General features: G+C 44.1%; 1 protein-coding gene across 2 annotated transcripts in view; it reads right to left on the bottom strand.

Moving 5' to 3' along the window:
• CLPTM1L (CLPTM1 like) overlaps positions 1-16,615 on the bottom strand; it is an 89,993-nt gene extending 73,378 nt beyond the window's left edge. The window contains exons 1-5 of one of the 2 annotated variants that reach the window (XM_034761482.1): positions 16,287-16,615; positions 11,180-11,280; positions 8,885-9,074; positions 5,099-5,244; positions 1,888-1,966 (exon numbers count right to left, since the gene is read on the bottom strand). In XM_034761482.1, coding sequence (XP_034617373.1) covers positions 1,888-1,966; positions 5,099-5,244; positions 8,885-9,074; positions 11,180-11,280; positions 16,287-16,478 — 708 coding nt within the window. In that variant the 5' untranslated portion in view covers positions 16,479-16,615. The remainder of the gene's footprint in view (positions 1-1,887; positions 1,967-5,098; positions 5,245-8,884; positions 9,075-11,179; positions 11,281-16,286) is intronic. The other variant, XM_034761481.1, reaches the window with a different exon arrangement.
• Positions 16,616-19,054: the final 2,439 nt, after the last annotated feature.

Raw genomic sequence — 19,054 nt, 5'->3', positions numbered from 1 at the left:
TTTGGGAAGGACCTATCTCCACTCTCCTGCCCCTCCTTGCCTCCTGCTGATGAATGCATTCCTTACAGTTCCACCAGTGCTACCTTCCTACCTCCTCAGGGCCTCTCCAAGCTTACCAGGGGCATGGAGTGGCAATGAAGAAGGTGGAGCTGGTGTGTGGTAGCTCAGAGCAGCAGGGGTAATGCGGGGGGTTGGAGCCAGGGACATGACAGAAAGCATGGACGAGATGTTGAGACAGTGGTGGGGGTCTGAGCAATTGGAGGAAATTTGGGGAGTAGGAGCAGTGAGGGGCTATCTGAGAGTGTATTAGAACAGTGCAGGGAATAGCAGGGTGGGAAGGAAGGGATCAGAGTTGAAAAGCTGTTTTTTTTGGGGGGGGACAGAGACAAAGACTCCCCATCATCATCCACATCCATCATGTTGGTCCCCTCTTCTAAAAGCTTCCCCACTGATTCCATTTTAGTTCCTGCATTTGCTCCTCAGCTTTTCAACCTTTGGGATCCCTGCCAACGTTGGGAGGAGGAAGAATCAGGTGCGCAAAACAGGCACAGAAATGGGAGGACAAAGAGATGATGTAGGGGCAACACATTCTGTGTACAAGGTAATCACTGCAAGGAGTCAGAGAAAGTGAATGGAAGGGCTGGGCTGTGGTACATGAGATGATGAAAAGTTATTAAAAAAAAAAAAAAAGAGAAATTAAATGCCCAAGAATTTGTTAGTGCAGAGTTAAACTTGCCCAGAGTTGCCTCATGCTTTTCCAGAAATGTGAACAGTGGACAAAGTTACAGCATTTGTGGAATTGCTATGTAATCTAAGAATGCAGAGATGTAATAATTTTATGAATACCATACATGACCAGGTTAATGAGAGGAAGTTACTGTGTTAAGACTTTCCTCTATGAACACACTGATGTAACTTAATAGGGAGCTGTGTAAAGAACAGGAAAATGATAATGGCCCCTGATAAGAACAGCCCTGTGGACACTTGAAAGAATGTGAAAAGCCAGCAGATTTAAGGTCTCCAAGGAAGAAGCAAGATTGTTTTGCCAGGCTAGGAACTTGGAGAATAAAAAGACTGAACAGCTTTTAAAAGAGGACTCTCACTGAAGCAAAGGAGAGAAACAGTTTGTGAGTTAAGGGAATGGACTATTCCAGTCAGACCCTAGAGGTCTCTGAGGTCTACAGATCTGCCTGGATCCTCACCTGGAATATAATTAGTTACCTGGCAAAATAGACAGATGTCTAGTCTATGTTGTTTTCAGATCTGTTTTTCCCTGAAATGCTTTTGTTCTAAATAAATCTTCTCTAAGGAGGCGGTTTGGTCACTGATTACCACTGTCGCTGCTTCTGGATAAAACAGAACAACAGGGTCTGAGGCTAAGTTAGACCTACTAAGGTAACCATGGTTAGTACCAGGTGACTGCAACCAAGGGCCTGGCCTGAGAATGGAAGGGCCATATAATTCCACCCTAAATCAGAGGCACCAGCTACAGGCTTGAGACCTACTGAGGGTGCTCAAAGAGACCAAGAATCCTAGAAGATTAGGGCTGGAAGAGACCTCAGGAGATCATCTAATCCAACCCCCTGCTCAAAGCAGGAGATGCAGCCAGCCTGGCAATCAGTGTGTATCTTAACTTGGAGTTTTTCTGGTTTAGCCAATTTCCACATTCTGAAAGAACACCCTTAATTCTGCATTAACAAATTTTGGGGGCATTTAATCAACATCTAATCTGAAGATTAGATTAGCAACGTATTAGCTGTGTCCACTGAATTTCTGTGAGGTGGGCTGCTGTAATGGAAACAAGGACAAAGCCTTAATTACAGCAGTACTAGAGATTTCCGTAAAACTGTAACTCAAAATTTAGTGAAAAGGCATTTTGTTACTCACCATTAAATCTTTCACTCTGTTGCTTAGCTGATCAATAAATAATATTGGAAGGTAATGCACAGTCTTCCCCAACTGAACCCTATGATGTTCAAACATGGATTTTTATGATTACGTTACTCCAGAAAGAAAACTTTTTCTAATCATATTAGTGCACAAAAAAATAAATGTCTGGAATCAATTATACATAGTTTCACACATATTTAACTTTAATGTGTGCCATGAAAATTTCCATACTGGACCTCTTTACCCTATCAGAGTAGTATATTTGGTGCAAATGAGAATTCATCCTTTTCAGTTCACTTTTTGCAGTTTCAACTTCAAGGTTAACAATACAGAAGGACAGGATAAGTGAAGAGTTCCAGATACACATGCAATATAAAGGATAGAGAACGAAAGAAACAAAAGATGGATAAAACTATCATTTGAAGTTGGTAGTGAGGTATCTACAGCATGCAGAAGTGGGAGCAGACATTACAATGTCTGGTGAAGACAAGAAACTGTATCCCAGTAATGAGAGACTGGGGATTACCCATATTTAAAATTTACTTGATTGTAAAAATAAGTTAGTCTATGAAACCAGTGCAGCTTAAAGAGTTTTTCACAGCACTCACCACAGAATTTGAATACCTCAAACATTAGAGAGAAAAGGTGGATGAGGCAATATCTTTTATTGGACCCACCTCTGTTGGTGAAAGAGAAAGTTTTGAGCTACACAGAGCTCTTCTTTAGGTCAAAATAAGAGCTCTGTGTAGCTCAAAACCATGTCTCCTTCATCAACAGAAGTGGGTACAATAAAAGATATTGCCTACCTTGTCTCTCTAATATCCTGGGACCAACACGGCTACAACTACACTATAAATCACAAATATTAGTGAAGTCCCTATGCCTTGTAAACACTAGGAAAAACTGCATGTATAATTAGTCGCTGGGGCAGCTCCACTGGCATAAGTAATGGTGGGAGACAAACCATACACAAGGCACAGGCCTATTTACTACCAGGTCATCTAAACAGAGGTGGTCTAGATGACATGGTGGTAAAAAACCCAGTGCCATGTCAAGACTACAGCTTCTACAATTGCCGGTAGAACTGTAGAAGTGCACCCATGAGTGTCCAAACTTTGCCAGAGTAAATACAGCTACACTGAACACAGTGGGAGTACTTGCAGAATAGAGCACTATTCAAAGTATGGGCGACAGAACCAGGCCCAAGTGACGTACCCCAAGTCACACAGGAAGCCAAAGGCAGAGTTCTGAATAGAATCTAAAACTCTGGAGTCCCCATCTATTGACCTAACCCCAAGACCATCTTGACTCTCTAGTACATTGAATTGGTGCTGCTGATCCCCTATGAAGAACTATCCTGCACTTGCAATTTATCTAGATTTAAGCATCTGTAAGATCAAGGACATAGTTGCCTTCTTCTGCTCCGCCTCTTCCCCCAAAGATACCATACCTGTCCTGCCTTTTCCCTCGAGGCCCTATTCCCTACTCGTTCCCCCCCCCCATCACTCGATCCTCTCCACCTCCCTCCCCCTTCCCCCTAAGATGGACTCCCTCTGCTCTGGGGCTGGGACATGAGCTGCAGCTTGATGCAGAGCCTGCTGCCTGCCTGGCCACAAGATGCAGATAGGAGGTGGCCCCAGCTGAGCAGGGGCTGGTGCAGGTTGATGACGCTCCCACCCCACCCATGCATAGTAACCAGACTTTTGTGGTCAGGTCAATACATCTGACTGGACAGTCTGGTCAAAAACTGGACACCTGGCAACCTGATGGTCTGGGCTAGGAGAGCCTTGAGAAGTTTGCTCGTGAGGAAGATTGATTGCTGTGGCAGGCAGCTGACCAGTCTTGTTGCTAGCAAAACTAACTCTTGCTGAGGCAGAGAGGTTATATAGTGCTCTCAGCTCTGGATATCTCCAGCAGCATATTACAAACATAAATCAACGGCACTTTTAAGGAACACTCATTTATTATCTTCCCATCTCAAAACAGATATAGCATAAAGGTTCAGAGAAGGGCAGTGAAAATGCCGAAGCATAAAAAAATTACCATATGAGACATTTTATTATTATTTAAAAAAAAATTTTTTTTTTTTTAAATGAGCTGTATAAGTAAAAAATTACATTGAGAATGTTAAGCTTTCAGGGCATTAAATGCCAAATGTTTCTGTGCAACCTTAATTCTGACCCTTTGTAGGAATTATGATCCAATTTTAACTATACAATCACATGCTAACATTCCTGACTCATGCCCTGTGTATTGTTGTGACACAGAAACTTCGTGGCAAACAACTGACCTAAAACTTGACTCACTCAGTACACTAAAGATATCTTGCAGGATATTTATCCATGAAGAACAGCATATAAGAAAGCTACAGAAAGCTCATAACTTGCAAAGATGCATAATCATTGCAATATGTACGTACGGGTAACAAATAAGGAATAGTATAATTATGTTAAAAGTATGCTTTATGGACTTCGAATAGAAGTGAGTGACCAGGGGATGTTCCTTTGTAATGGCCCATTCAAACAGGAGGGAGTTCATAGTCCTCCTGTCCTGCTTAGCTGGTGATGTGATACAAGGATCAATGGTCTAGCCTTGCTCCAACGCAAGACTTTCAATAGAAAACCATCCGAGACAAATGCAAACAATCAAAATCACTTGGAGATAAAAAAGGAACATTACAACAGTCAGAATAGAATAAAAACAAGAGATTACTTCAGAATAACAGAGAGTATGGGGAGGAAAGCACTCTGTCTCCATTCACTGAGAAGACATCTTTGGAACACCCCACCACCATACGCAAGACTCTTTCTTGTTGGAGGTTGGGGGTAACAAAGTGACTCACAGTCCTGGGTACCCCTGGAAACCACCACAATTGTCTAATCTATGCACTGAATGAGATGGGTTTCTATGGAAACCAGATGTGATCATGCAGTTAAAGAATACATCATCATACATAAGCACAAGCAGGCCACAATTAAGATGTGGTGCAATCTTGGGTCATAGTGTAAGGGCTACTACTATTAAATATTGCTCATTGTGATTGATGAAGTTTAAGTCTGATGTTAAAATACCCTTTTCCCCAACAATGAGTTCTGTGATTTTAACTGTACAACTTTAATATTTCACTAAGAGGTTATTTAAAAGGAGAAATTAGCCCTATAAACTGAATAGCTTTAAGTCTAACAAAATAAAATCTTTGTAAACTTACATCTTCATGTATCGGTGAACATCAGCAGGGAGAGAGGATCCATCAAAAATAAAATCTTCCACCATAACATTTAGAGTTAACCTTGACCTCCAATGTGAGACAGGTTCATCTAAGGCATTGGTCTGTTTCTTTTCTGCTTCAATTTGCTTTTAAATAAAAAGGAAACAAGCTGTACACATTAAATGCAAATTTTAGAAAAAATAAACAATAAGTCACTTAAACCCTGGATTACAATTAGCTACACCAGAAACATGAACATGTGGAAAATTAGCACTATTACAGCTTGGACCAGACATCATAGCAATATTTTTCTAACTGTGCTGGAAGGAATCCTATGCCCATTGCTATTTGAAACTAAAACTGAAAAACATACGCTTAGAAAAGAGGAAATATTATACTTCTCTGGTTCAAGACTTAAACTTTTAAAAATCTGAAGCCAGTTCAGAAAAAAGTTAATTAAAAAAACACTGATTTTCTGATTACTCTCCATGCCTATTTTGAAACAGCCAGAACACTGACATCTGCTTGCTCTGTATAAGGATGTGGGAGCATGGGGATAACACTACTTGCACTGAGTTTGTGCTGTCTCAACACCACTTTCATGTGACATTTGTAAAAAGATCTCAGCTTCCATTAGGAAAGAAAAAAAATCTGATCACTTGTTATCAAGCAACTAAGACTTCAGAACTGGGTGTCAAAAAAAACAAAAAAAACAAAAAACAAAAACCCCACCAATAGTCCGGCTGTTTTTTCATTCTCTCAAGTAAATTAAAGAGATACAGTTGCCATTCCGTTTGTTTTGCTTTGGATCATTATGCAAGACTCTCAGTCTTTCCTCCATTAATGCTTTCTTTATTTGATGTTGAATACTTGCTACGATTTGTTTTCTTCTTGGTCTGCTTTCAAGCAAATAAACAGCAGACTAATAGAGCTGGAAAGAGTCTACACTTTGGCCAGTCGCTAACATCTGAATCAAGTTCTGGATTTTGCTTTGCTACAGGACAAAACAAATTTCCACCAAAATCAATATATCCTTAAAAGACGTATTGCTTTCTGGCCTGACCCAGAAGTTCAAACATACCATCACCAAGCATACGTTTTTTAACATAAAGGCCAGGATTGTCTTTCATGCTGTAAGTTTCAGTACAGTATATTTTAGTTTTTGCAAAGAATCCCTCTTCAAAAAGGACTTGAATCACAAGTGCATTTTAAGTCCATCATGAAACACACTGTGCCCACAAAATCTGCCTGTCCTTTTTCTTTAAGAACAAGGATAACTCAGGCTGTCGAACATGGGTGGCAGGTACAATAGGCCAGAGGAGATTAAGCCTCCCCAAACAGGATATTGCGCTCCTCCCTTTGGAGGCGCATTGGCCTGCCACCTTTACAGTGCTGCTGCGGAAAGGTGATTGGGCCGTGGCTCCACCTGCACTGCTCCTCTTCCCACCCCCACTCCACCTCTTCCCTCAGGTACTGCCCTCACTCTGCCTCTTCCCTGAAGTCCCTCCCCACCTGCCGCTCACGCCTCTCCAGTGTGAACGACAGGGGGCCACCCTTGGGTGAAGGGGCAAAGAGGCGCTAGTGGCAGGCAGGGGAGGGCTTTGGGGTAGGGGGCGAAGAGTAGAGCTCTGCACAGAGATAAATCACGGAGCTGAAGAGCTCTACTGGGAATCATGGCGGCGAAAGCAGCCGCATCACAGGTCATTGCTCCCAGGAACCAGCACCCCATGCCAGCAGCTCCCTGGGCATGGCTGTACTGCTCAAAGCTCCGCTCTCCCCCGGCAGTTGTCCCTGGTTGCACTAGTGTGTGCAAGCGGCTCGCACACTCTCGGACAGGAGTCCCTTCCATGCAGCGCTCTGCATCTCTTGCCCAGAGGTGTGCGAGCTGCTTGCACACATTAGTTCGATCAGGGACAGCTGCTGGTAAGCCTGGTACCAACCCCAGTGGGTATGGCTGGGGGAAGTACAGCCAAGCCCGAGAAGCTGCCCATGGAGGTAGTGGCTAGGGTTGCCAGGTGTCCGGTTTTTGACCGGAATGCTCGGTCAAAAAGGGACCCTGGCGGCTCCGGTCAGCACCGCCAACCGGGCCATTAAAAGTCAGGTTGGCAGCGCAGTAGGGGCCCGGGGCTAAGGCAGGCTCCCTCTCATATGCTGCATGTGTCCAAATAGCTTGAAAGGTGTCAGTAAGAACTTGTTTTGTGGATTTAACCAGTAAAATTTGAAAATATTTTTCAAAATTACAGTGATGTTCTCCTTGGTTGTAGCTGGCAAGGTTCACAACAACATGGGGAGTATCTTGCCTAAAGTAAGCCTGTACACATATTCACTGCTAAACCATCTACAATCAGGCCAGCCAGTTCTAACTTGATGAATTCAGCCTTAATCCGCACAACTTCTGAAGGTATTTTTTATTTTCTGTGTGATGTCACCCACTGTACCAGACTCCACATCTTCCATATTAAAGAGAATGATATTTCCAACACCTCACAAATCTGATTTACACCAAGTCATTCATGGGTCTGCAAGCAAGCACAATAATAAACCTAGCTTTCTGAGACTCTTCCTTACAGATCTTGTAAGTGCCTCTATAACATTTCAGTTCAGTTTGATTTAAGATTAAAAGGCTCTTTCCAGCCTGCAAACTATTCAAAACTTTAAAATTCAAATTGATGTTTACTGATCATATAATCAGGATTAAGCTAAGTGTCAAACTTTTGAATCTCCTACAAAGTATAGTGTGGCTTTGCCAGCAAATTAAACTCACTTGCCTATGCAAATTTCAGTATCCCCCTCAAAATAAGATGCGATATACAGAAACAGATGTTGTTAAATTTACAATAAATATTTTAAATGTTGCTGTACAGCTTACTTTGAAAATTCAACTGTTACTTGCTTTCTGGCAAAAATAACTGCCTTTGAACTACTTGACTGTAGCTGAAACACCCAGACCCAATCTCTCCCGTCCCCACACATTTCTAATCAGAGCACTGACATTCAAAAAGATGATCAGCAATGTTCTGCTCCTCAGTTCCAGTTCCTTCTGCTAAAGCAGTGGTTCTTAACCTTATCCATACTGTGACCTCATGTTACAATAAAAAGTTTCAGGACTCCCCTGTCCCCATTCACAGAGAAAAGAAAGGTGATTACAATCACCACCAAACTATTTGCAACCACCAAGTTGAGACCTCTCATCTGCAGTGTTTCTCAAACTTTTCACATTGGCGACCCCTTATTCACAGTCAAATTTGCACAATCACCCCTTACATTTACTACAAAATTAAAAAAAATCCAATGATAAGAATAAGCCTATATAATTTGAACACTGTCAAACTTTCAAAAAATACTTTATCTTGAAAGGTAAGGATGTGTGAGTGAGCGAGATTTTCTTTGCTTTTAGACTGTACTACAATTTTCAAAGTCTTACAATCCCAAATTGCTTTTTGTGACTCCCCATGCCCGCAGAGGTCAAGCTGATTAATAATATCCAAAGGTGTTAGCTGTATTGCTGACATCAACTACATCCATCCTTCTCCCTTTTGAGTCCCTTCTGCTCTGATCAGCCCTCCTTCTTCCGCCCACTCCTCTCTGACACACCTAAATAATATTTTCTAGTTCCTACATGTTACCCCGCACCTGCCCTTACTATTTCAAAAAGTCATTTGATATTTTATTAAGGTTTTTTTTTTTCTGTTTAAGAAACCTACTTTATGTCTATCTTGACATGATAAGAAAGATGTTTTCAGTTGCTCTTTTTATACATTTTTACCACCAAGGAAAAAAGCCTACCTGGGTGGTGGATTCTCCAGTGATAAGATTAACTTCTTCTGGTTTAGGGACCATGTATGTGGTCAGAGGACTTACTATATGCACCTGTTTGCCATCGTGCCAAGGTAAAATGCCAGAATGGTGAAGAAATATGTATGCATACAGTGTGCCATTATTTCGAGTTTTCTTTGGTACAGAGACATTGACTGTTCTAAAATACAAAATACATTATAAAATAGTATAGTGAAGTCAATAATAAATACAGAATTCTTGCTACTTTTAAATGCTATATTAGAACTTGCTTTAAAAAATATTTAGAAAGGGTGAACCAAAAAAATCAATTTCATCATCATGTAACAAACAAATCTTCAGCAAAATGTATTCAGTATAAATCACTAACTTATCTTTGGCAAGTACTTAGTGACAATGAAATTCCTCTTCAGCCATGGTAAATTACAAACACAGAACTCTGGAAAGAGTGTAGCAAGAAACAGCATGTTTTCATTTTGTACTAGCTGTGAATGCTTAATTTTTCTTTTCTTTGACAAGCTTTGGTTTAAAATTACTTCCAATTACTACTGAAGTTGCATGGATTAAAGTTCCACACAACGTAATCATTATAAAACATGACAGCAAATTACGAACTAATTTGAAGTTCTAAACAATTCAATGTATTGTTAAGCTATTCCATCTCACTTCTTCAGATTCCCCAGGACAAATTTTAAATATTTCTGTAACTTTGTCAGTGTCAGACAATGAAACTTTCAACTCAGAGTAATAGTAATATCAGTGTGTTTAAATGCAGAAAAGCTATTCTTGCTTTATCTTGGATTACATAGCCCCAACTGTATTTCTGTTAATTCTACCAGAGACTAGCACTGCACTGAACACTTCACTGAACGCTTCCATGGATCACAGAACCAAATTACATCACAGTAAAAGAAACATATTTACTACCCATCTGAGCTGAAGCATAATATGACCAGCGGTTAGGCTTTCCAATTAGTGGAGTTACAAGAAAAAAAAAATTGAAAAACACAGCAGAATCTGATATAGACAACCCAAAAGCAAAATGGCAGGGTGTTTTTAGTTTTTTTTTTTTTTAATTAAAAAGTGAAATAGTTTCTCTTTAAACTGATGATTTGAAGTGGAATATTGACATAGTTCTAGAAAAATTAAATATAAAAAATTCATAACATTTTAAGTCATAAAAGTATGATTCTACTCTGAAATAAAAAGGACATCTTCCTAGTCCAATTGACGTTCCTTCATAAGTATACAGAGTCTTAACTGTTTACTTCAGCAACAAAGAATTAGTTTATATTACTCTGTTAGAAATGTAGAACTAACACAGACATGGAAAAGTGAGTTGGTGATGTGCAAGCTAAAAACATAGCTTGACTTTCAGATTCTAGGCAAAGTTGCAAAAAGTCACCTGACATGTAAACTGAGCAGATATGTTATAGAAGTTATTGAAGGACAAACCTGGATTTCCATGTCAATTTTAGTCACTATTCAGCGCAGAGCTATACTTTAAGGCATCTTGATTAGCATTTGTAAAATATTTACTTAAGTTGCTGAAAACAGTTGTTTTAAATACTGGCTGCACAATCCAAACTATCCAAGTACTTTAAACATTTGGCACATTATATACCATTGAATCTGCACAATAAAGGGACATTAAAGTTGGTAAAACTTTAGGTCCAGAGCAGGCGACTAAGCTTCAAGGTTCCTGGACTGTAATAAAGGCAAAAATACATGAAGCCCATCAGTGGGGCCAGAGTGGATTATATTTCTTCTTAACAACTACATTTTCCCTTCTTTGTTTCCCTTTATTTTTAAATGAATTGGAGAAGTCAAGAGATTATAAAATATTAAAGAATTAGAAAATGAAAAACTAGTATACAGTCAAAAACAAGATGAGTTTCAAACTGCCATTGATACAACATTGTTTGAAGTACATGTATTTCCAGTACAGCAATCAAAAGTAAAACAGCACTTCATTCTCAACTTTAGACTAAATTTGCAATAAGGCCTGACATTTTGACAGACTTAACATTAAAACTTTTATTCACTATTATTTTCTTTTAAATAAAGCCTGAATTTCCATATGCTGTATATTGCATTAACTTTGATGGTGGAAAATCCACCAAGCAGAGTTAATAACAACAAATCACTATTTCAACGTGAAAACACTGTGGTGCATGGCAGATCTACCTTAATTCACTGGCACTAACATGCATCACATAACTATTATCTATTAGATACAATCATTCTGAAGAAACACTAAAGAACTTTATAATAATAATACTTTACCTTTCAAATCTGGACTCAATATCAAAATCCTCCACATTCAAAATCAGATCTATATTATTCTCAGCACCAATGTTTGACCGTGTGGTAGTGTATACACTTAACTAAAATAAAAAAGGATAAAACAGTCAGTGCATGGACAAAGAACTGTTTGTTCCATGCTAGCAAGGGCACATTCCATATCCCTAACAAAGCTGTTCTAAGTTTGCCCATATCAGGTGGCATAATCATCATCACAGGAAAATAAAGAAGAGAAGACATATGATCCACAGAGAAAAATAAATTATAAAACATTTCCAAATAAAAATACATATGACTTGACCACCACTGATCATTACAGGAATAATACAAGAATATCAACAGAATATTTGTGGGGAAGAGAGGCTAGAAATTGAATACAGACCCTAAAATAAAACATTAACAACTCAGGGTTTGGGGGGGGGGGGGGGCCCAGGGGTGGGGAAGGGGATTTGGGTGCCCCTTGGACGACTCCTGGTCAGTGGTGGTGCTAAGGCAGGCTTCCTGCCTGTCCTGGCACCGCGGACCATGCTGCACCCTGAAAACTGCCAGCAGCAGGTCCGGCTCCTAGGTGGAGGCTCTCGCACGCAAGTACTGCCCCCCTACCTCGGTGCCAGAACTGCTGCTGACCGCTTCCAGGGCGGAGCGTGGTGTTGGAAAAGGTAGGGACTAGCCTGCCTTAGACGGGCAGCACCGCCGATGGGACTTTTAAAGGCCCAGTTGGCGGTGGTGACCAGAGCTGCCGCGACCCAGTGCGTTACATTCACTACCCAGTACTGGGTTGAGACCCGTAGTTTGAAAACCACTGGCCATGGGGCAGTCCTCTGGGAGGATCAGAAAGATGCCTTCTCCCCCAAATTGAAAGACATTTCACATTAAATCAGGTGAATTATCAGGCTGTGCACCACTCTCTGCTGCTATAGGTGAAATATAGAGCCTACTACAGCTAACAGTTACTCCATTAGTCAACTGTTAGAGGCCTGTGCTGTAGATCTAAAGGTTCCAACCCTTCTGGGCTCCATGGTTCCATCTGATTTATTTTTCTAGATTGCTTTTTTAAAAAATTGGGAAACAACAAAACGAAAACGAAGTTGCAACCTTTTAAACACCCAAAATTTAGAAATGCCAGAATTAATGTTGCCTGTGCATCTTTAATTCAGTCCCCCTGTGCTTATGTATGCATTATGATACAATCTTAAATCACATGCTACTTTTTCTATAGAAGAAGAAGAATACCTTGCTCTAATATATTAACTTTTGAGATATCTCTCAAAGCACTTTACAAAGGATGCCAGTAACATTATCCACATTTTACTGATGGGGAAACTGAGCCACAGAGAGGAGAAGTGACTTGTCCAAGGTCACCCAACAAGCCAAGTGCAGAGTAAGGAAGAGAACACAGGTTCCCTGAGTACAAGTCTAGTGCTCTAGCCACAAGGCCACATTGACTCCCCAGAACCCTTTTCTCATTCTGTACACAGGTTGGACCACGCTCAAGGAATGAATGAGGGCTTTGTAGTGAATGAAGTTATCATCTGTACAGCCTCTGTTTCACTGAAAGCTAGACAAATTCAGAATAGAAATAAGGTGTAAATTTTTAACAGTGAGAGCAACTAACCATTGGAACAATTTACCAAAGATCATCAGAGAGTCTCTATCAGTGATAATTTTTACATCAAAATTGGATGTTTTTCTAAAAGCTATGCTCTGGGAATTATTTTAGGGAAGTACTAGGGAGTATGCTATACACGTCAGAATAGATCATCACAATGGTCCCTTCTGGCCTTGGCATCTCTGAATCTATTTGTTAAAGAACTTGAAAGATGAACAGACAAAGTATGGTCTCATGACTGAGGCAGCTAGATTCTAGACGTCTGTCTATGCAATACAGGGCAAGTTATTTAACCAAATTTAGCTAACTGTGTGCCCCTCATTTCTGAGTGCCCAACTTGAATCATACAGATTTGCAGAAGTGCTGAGCACTCAACTGCAAAACAAGTCAACTGGAATGGTACTTTGAACATATCAAGTACAAATGTTAATTACTCTGAAAAATCAAGATCTTGGTGTCTCAGATGAGGAACTCCAAATTAGTTGATACAGTGGAACCCCAATTATCCAATCTAATTGGGCCAGATCAGATAACCAAAATCCAGATAAACCGGAGAATGGGCGGTGGGGCTCCAGCTGTCAGCCCCGGGCGACAGGGCTCTTGCTAATAGCAAGTATCAGCAGGTAGCCGTGTTAGTCTGTATCTACAAAAACAACAAGGAGTCTGGTGGCACCTTAAAGACTAAGATTTATTTGGGCATAAGCTTTCGTGGGTAAAAACCTCACTTGCAGCCAAAGAAGTGAGGTTTTTACCCACAAAAGCTTATGCCCAAATAAATCTGTTAGTCTTTAAGGTGCCACCAGACTCCTTGTTGTTTTTGCTAATAGCAGGAGACCCAGCTGCTATCAGACGCAGATAGCTGGTGGTTCAGTTAATATGGAGAGCTGGAAATAGAGACTCGGTTAAACAGGGTTCTACTGTACTTCTGACAATTTTGGCCCTAATGTCTCTGTGCATCAGCACAATGGAGAGAGTACATTCTGCTTAGACATTAACAACTTCCCATTGACAGAAGTGTTTTCCTGGGAACCAATCCTGTCCCACTGACTTTAAGGCTAATGGGATTTGGATTCTGGCACCAGGCATGCTACTTATTAAGAATGCAGTTTGGAAGAAAGATCCCAGATGCAGGCAGGTTTGTATGGCTGCAACCGGGAAAGGAAGCACTAAGATGTACAGCCAGGGGTCAGCATTCGGCATGTCCCAGTGCTTCCTTCTAAGGCTGCAGCTCCACAAACCTGCCTACATGAGCTAAGGGGCTGCAGGCCAGGCTGCTATGGGCAGGGCATTAGTGGGAAAGGGGGGGGGGGTTGCAGCCCAGATGCAGGAGCTGCACATTATCCTCATCCGATCTATGATCCGCAGAAATTATCTGCAGATATCTGTGGATTTGCAGGGCTCTATACCGGGGTCTGGACTGAGGCTCCAAGCTTGGTCAGAGAGAGAGTCATGACGGACCCTCCACCTACCCTGGGGGGAGGGGGTGATCCAAGCAGCCCCCCACCCAGGGCAGGTGGAGGGACCCAGGCTCCCCACAGCTGCCAGCGTGGCTCTCCCCAACCAGGCTCTGGTCAGGGAGGGGGGCGGCTCAGAACCACAGCCCGGCCACGGTAAGAGCCGGATGGGCAGCTGTGGGGAGCCACAGTGGACCCTCCACCTGCCCTGGGCATGGGGCCCAAGCAGCTCCCAACCCCTGACCCCCAAGCCCTCCGCCCAGGGCAGGTGGAGGATCCGCAACCGCCTGCTCTTACCGTCAGAGCCCTGCGTGGATACAAAATTTGTATCTGCATCCGTACTGGTATCTGCAGAAATGGTCCACAGATATATATCTTCCTACTGTATTTTCCACTGCATGAATCCGATGAACCCATGAAAGCTTATGCCCAAATAAATGTGTTAGTCTCTAATGTGCCACAAGTACTCCTCGTTCTTTTTGCAGATATGAAATGGATGGATACCCGTGGATTTGCAGGGCTCTATCCACTTGTGTTCTGCTGGGGTGCTGCAGTCAAGGAAGGAAGTGCTGGGATGTGTTCAGCCAGGACTCCTGGAGAGAGGTAGAGGTATGTCTGTGGGCCCCAGTGCCTGGTAAAAAAGCCACACCATCTAGGCTGCAACCTCCTACTCTGCTGCTACCCTGCCCATAGGCACATTTGGAGGCATGCAGACAGGGATGGCATATTGAAGTGCTTTCTTTCCTGGCTGCCAAACTGTCTTCCACTTATTAGTAACCACAGAATAATGGCAATTTTTTGCTGGCAATCAAAGGGATTGCTAATAAGAGGAATCTACTATGCCACCACCTCATTAGAATGTTTTGAAGCTAAATTCATTAATGTTTGTGAAGCACTCAGTATGCTCAGATCATTACAGAAAAGCCCATGAGTACATTAATAATTCCGTATTCAGTTCAAGGTTTAACCTGTGTGTAATAATGAAGGCCTAAGACCACATTAAATAGGGGAATATTGAACACAACATATGAATAGATAAGCCACTGAGTACCGACCATACAGTCTAGTGTATGACACAGAGGTCCTAGAAAACAAAGTGTATGATTATGTAATTAATGACTATCTTCTGGGGGCTTGACTTCACAACTATTATTATTACATCCGAAGAAGTGGGCTGTAGTCCATGAAAGCTTATGCTCTAATAAATTTGTTAGTCTCTAAGGTGCCACAAGTACTCCTGTTCTTTTTGCGGATACAGACTAACACGGCTGCTACTCTGAAACCTGTCATTATTATTACAACTATTATTTAAGTGTAAATGCTTTTTGGTACATAATTCTGTATAAGTACTTGGAATATTTGCTCTCTTTCTCCTAGCCTTGGCAATACTGGAAGATGTTTGGGAAATACAAAATATAGGAATAAAGTTCTTCTAGTTTAATGAAATTGTGCCTGTCTGGGTCACCTACTCTATTTCTTTATTTGTTCTTCTTTCCTTATTCCCACTCATTCTCTTCAACTACATATTATTTTATTCCTCAATTGCTCTTTCATAATCCCATTTTCCTTCAAAACACAAGATCTCCCTTATTCTTAGATTCTTACATATTAGCCTCATTACTGAGCCACTCTCTTTTCCATGGTATTTTATATTCCACTTGCTCCTTATTCTTTTCTATACCACGTCGATGTCCCCTAGTCTCATTTCTCTCCCCCCCCGCGCCCCACAACAACGCTGGAAGCACAGATTATAAACTACAAACAAAAAAGACTCTAGCCTGATAGACGTACGGCCAGACCCCGTTAACTGCTGCAGAGCTGGTGCCCGTCAAGTACACGCCGGCAGAGCCCTTAAGCTGCTCACAGCCAACGCGTTCACCCCCGCCGGAGCCCGCAGACCGGCCGACCAAGAAGGTAACCATCTGTGGCCAGCGAAGCGGCGACCCGGGGGCAGGCGAAGGGCCGGGGAGCTGCAGCCAGCCCCTCGGGCAAGGGAAAGTGAGGGAGAGCCCAGCCCGCGTCTCACCTGCAGCTTGGGCCGGCGGGCCAGGTAGGGCCAGATGCAGCCTGCCGCGCCTCCCGCCCGCTCCTCCTTGGCCGGGCCCAGGGCGGGGCAGGGCCGCGTACAGACGATCCCGTACATCACCCAGCACGTGTGCGCCACGTATACCGCGAACACCCCCACCACCAGGCTGGTGAACGAGCTGCGACTCAGCATGGCCCCGCCGCCACCGTCCGCGCAACCGCCGCCGGGGTCACCCGAGCCGCCCCTGGCCACAGAACGCCGGCATCCTCGGCGCCCGGCACCGCCCAGCCCCTCCTCGCGCGTCGCGACTTCCGAGAGACAGCGGAAACACGTGACCTGCCTCTCCCCGCAAGACGCCTCCAGGAAAGGTAACTGGTTCCTGCTGGGAGGACAGCCCCGCCCCCACCAGCATCGATCCCACCCCCCAACTACTGCTGACGGGCCCCGTTCCACCCGCCCCGTCGCCCAGCGAGCTCGCGGAGCAGCGGCGGGGCCTCGCACAGTGCCATGCTGGGTCCCGCTGCTGCCGCTCTGGCGGCAGCGCGACCAGACCAAAGTCTGCAGGGCGGGCAGAGACTTTTCAGGGCCCCCTCCCTGCGAGCCCAGTCCCCGCCACGCATTTGCCCGCTGGCCGCTATGTGCCTGGGCCCTGGCGCCCGATCAGTCACCCCCTGTGCAGCTGGGCTTGCCAGGTGCCTGGTTTTTGTCTGGAAAGTCTGATCAAAAGGGGACTTGTCTAGTGGCCAGTCAGCTATATTGACCTGACATCAAAAGTCTAGTTACCACCAGTCGGGGGAGGCCCCAGGTCATTAACTCATGACAGCTAGGCAGCCTCCTATGCAGCTTTCTCACAATGCTCCTGTACCCAGTCACCTGTAGTGGGAGGCCTCCTTGCATCGCTCTCTAATTGCCCCCTTACCCGGGCTTCTCTGCATCCAAGCATTTCCCCCTGCTCCTGTACTAGAGTCTCCCATTCACTCCCCTATGTCATCAATTATATGTGTCCTCCTGTCTCCACCATTCCCTCACTTCACTTGATGCCAGGAGCTCTGTCTGTCCCCCGTTCCCATCTCCAGCTCCTATTAGGGGCTCTGTGTGCATCCTCCCCACTATGAGGGTCTTCCAGTTTCCCCCTGCCAAAGGTTCATCCTCCCTTCCCCTACACCAAGATCCCCCATTCCCACGCCATGGCAGATGGTTTGCCCCCTGAGCTAGGGGCTTTGTGTGCCCCCTCTCCCATAGCAGGGTCCCCACTTTCCCACATTTTCCCTTTCCCCCATGTAAAGGGGTGTGTTCACACTGTCTTCCACCCTTCCCCCTCACTATTATCATTTATCTGAGAGAAGGGAGGATGGGCAGGGTATTGTTTTATGCTGGAAGGTATTAATGGGACCTGTCAATCAGTTGTTTGATCTATAAACAATTGCAAAAATGTTTGTAGTTGTTGCTGAACTAAACAGATAGGGGGCTTCTGTGTCTCCCCATTTTCCCCAAAAATCGTTAGAATTTTGGCCATTGATACCTAAAATGTTCCCTGAAATTTTGGAGTTGGTTGGATGTAACATTGAAAAGATATGTTACAGACGAATTATTACAAAAATGATATCAAGTTTAGTTATTGGTCTCACAAACTCAGAGTTTATGCAGATAGATTCTTCCACTCTTTGTGCTCACATGCAGCCTCCCACACTACAAAGTTGGATCATCCTAAATCCACATTTTTTGACATAGTTTTGTATGTGTCCGCACCTAAATTAGTTTCCTATCAACATAAACACCCCATTTAATCAACATAATAATACCACCTCCCCAATGATGCAGAGTGAAAGTCAACCTACTTCTGTCCACACAATACAAGTCTAAACACTGCATTAGCTTTGTTGACCCTAACGGTCCTCCAGCAGATGCTCCTGTACCCACAACATTGTTTGCTCCAGGCCCAATTTTTGAACTCCATTGGCCAGGTGCATAGACGACTTGTGCCCCCTGATACTGGGGATGGGGGGGAGGGGAAAATTTAAAGGGGAGGCCATGAGACCACCCCACAGCTGGGGCCACAGGAGCAGGGAGCATGTGTCTCTGGGCCCAGCTGCGGCCAGTCCTGGCCACGGAGTCTCACAGCACCAGTGTCTCTCCGGCGTTCGCAGATACCTCATCAGGGGAGACATGGGGCACAGGCAATGCCCCTACTTCCAGCTGAGCAGAGGCCAAGGAGCCTGCTCCTGGCGCCTTCCCCAGCAACCCTGCACCCAAACCCGGAGACCACTGTGATCTCCACACCCCACCAGATTTACCTATGGAGTGGGGGCTCTATCCTCCTGCTGGATAGAGGATAGAGCCCCCCGGCACATTTCACCCCCTGACAGCCAGGCCCAGGCAGGGAGCAGGATGGAGCCGCTGCTCACGCCAGCTGAGGGTGGCTGCTCCAGGTCACTGCATCCGTGCAGCGCAGCAGCTACCTGAAAGCAAGTCCAGCTGGGGAGATGGCGGTGGCCCAGCCCCTCTGCTACCCACCTGGGCCTGGCTGCTGGAGATGGGGTCTGAGCGAGCCAGAAATGTGATGGGGGGGTGGGGGGAGAGGAGCTCTGGTTTGCTCGGCCCCCAACAGTCGGGCCCGGGTGGACAGTGGAGGAGGTGGGCTGCCTCCACCTCCCAACCGGGTTCTGGCAGGCAGCCTCCACACTGCACAGAGCAGCACCCCTGAGCAGCCACCCTCAGTCAGCATGAAAAACGGCTCAGTCCTGCCCTTTCTGCTCCCCTCCCAGGCC

This window comes from Trachemys scripta, chromosome 2 (genome assembly GCF_013100865.1).
Source record: "Trachemys scripta elegans isolate TJP31775 chromosome 2, CAS_Tse_1.0, whole genome shotgun sequence".
In the NCBI taxonomy this organism is placed as follows: Eukaryota; Metazoa; Chordata; order Testudines; family Emydidae; genus Trachemys; species Trachemys scripta.
This window is presented reverse-complemented; position numbering and strand designations above follow the sequence as displayed.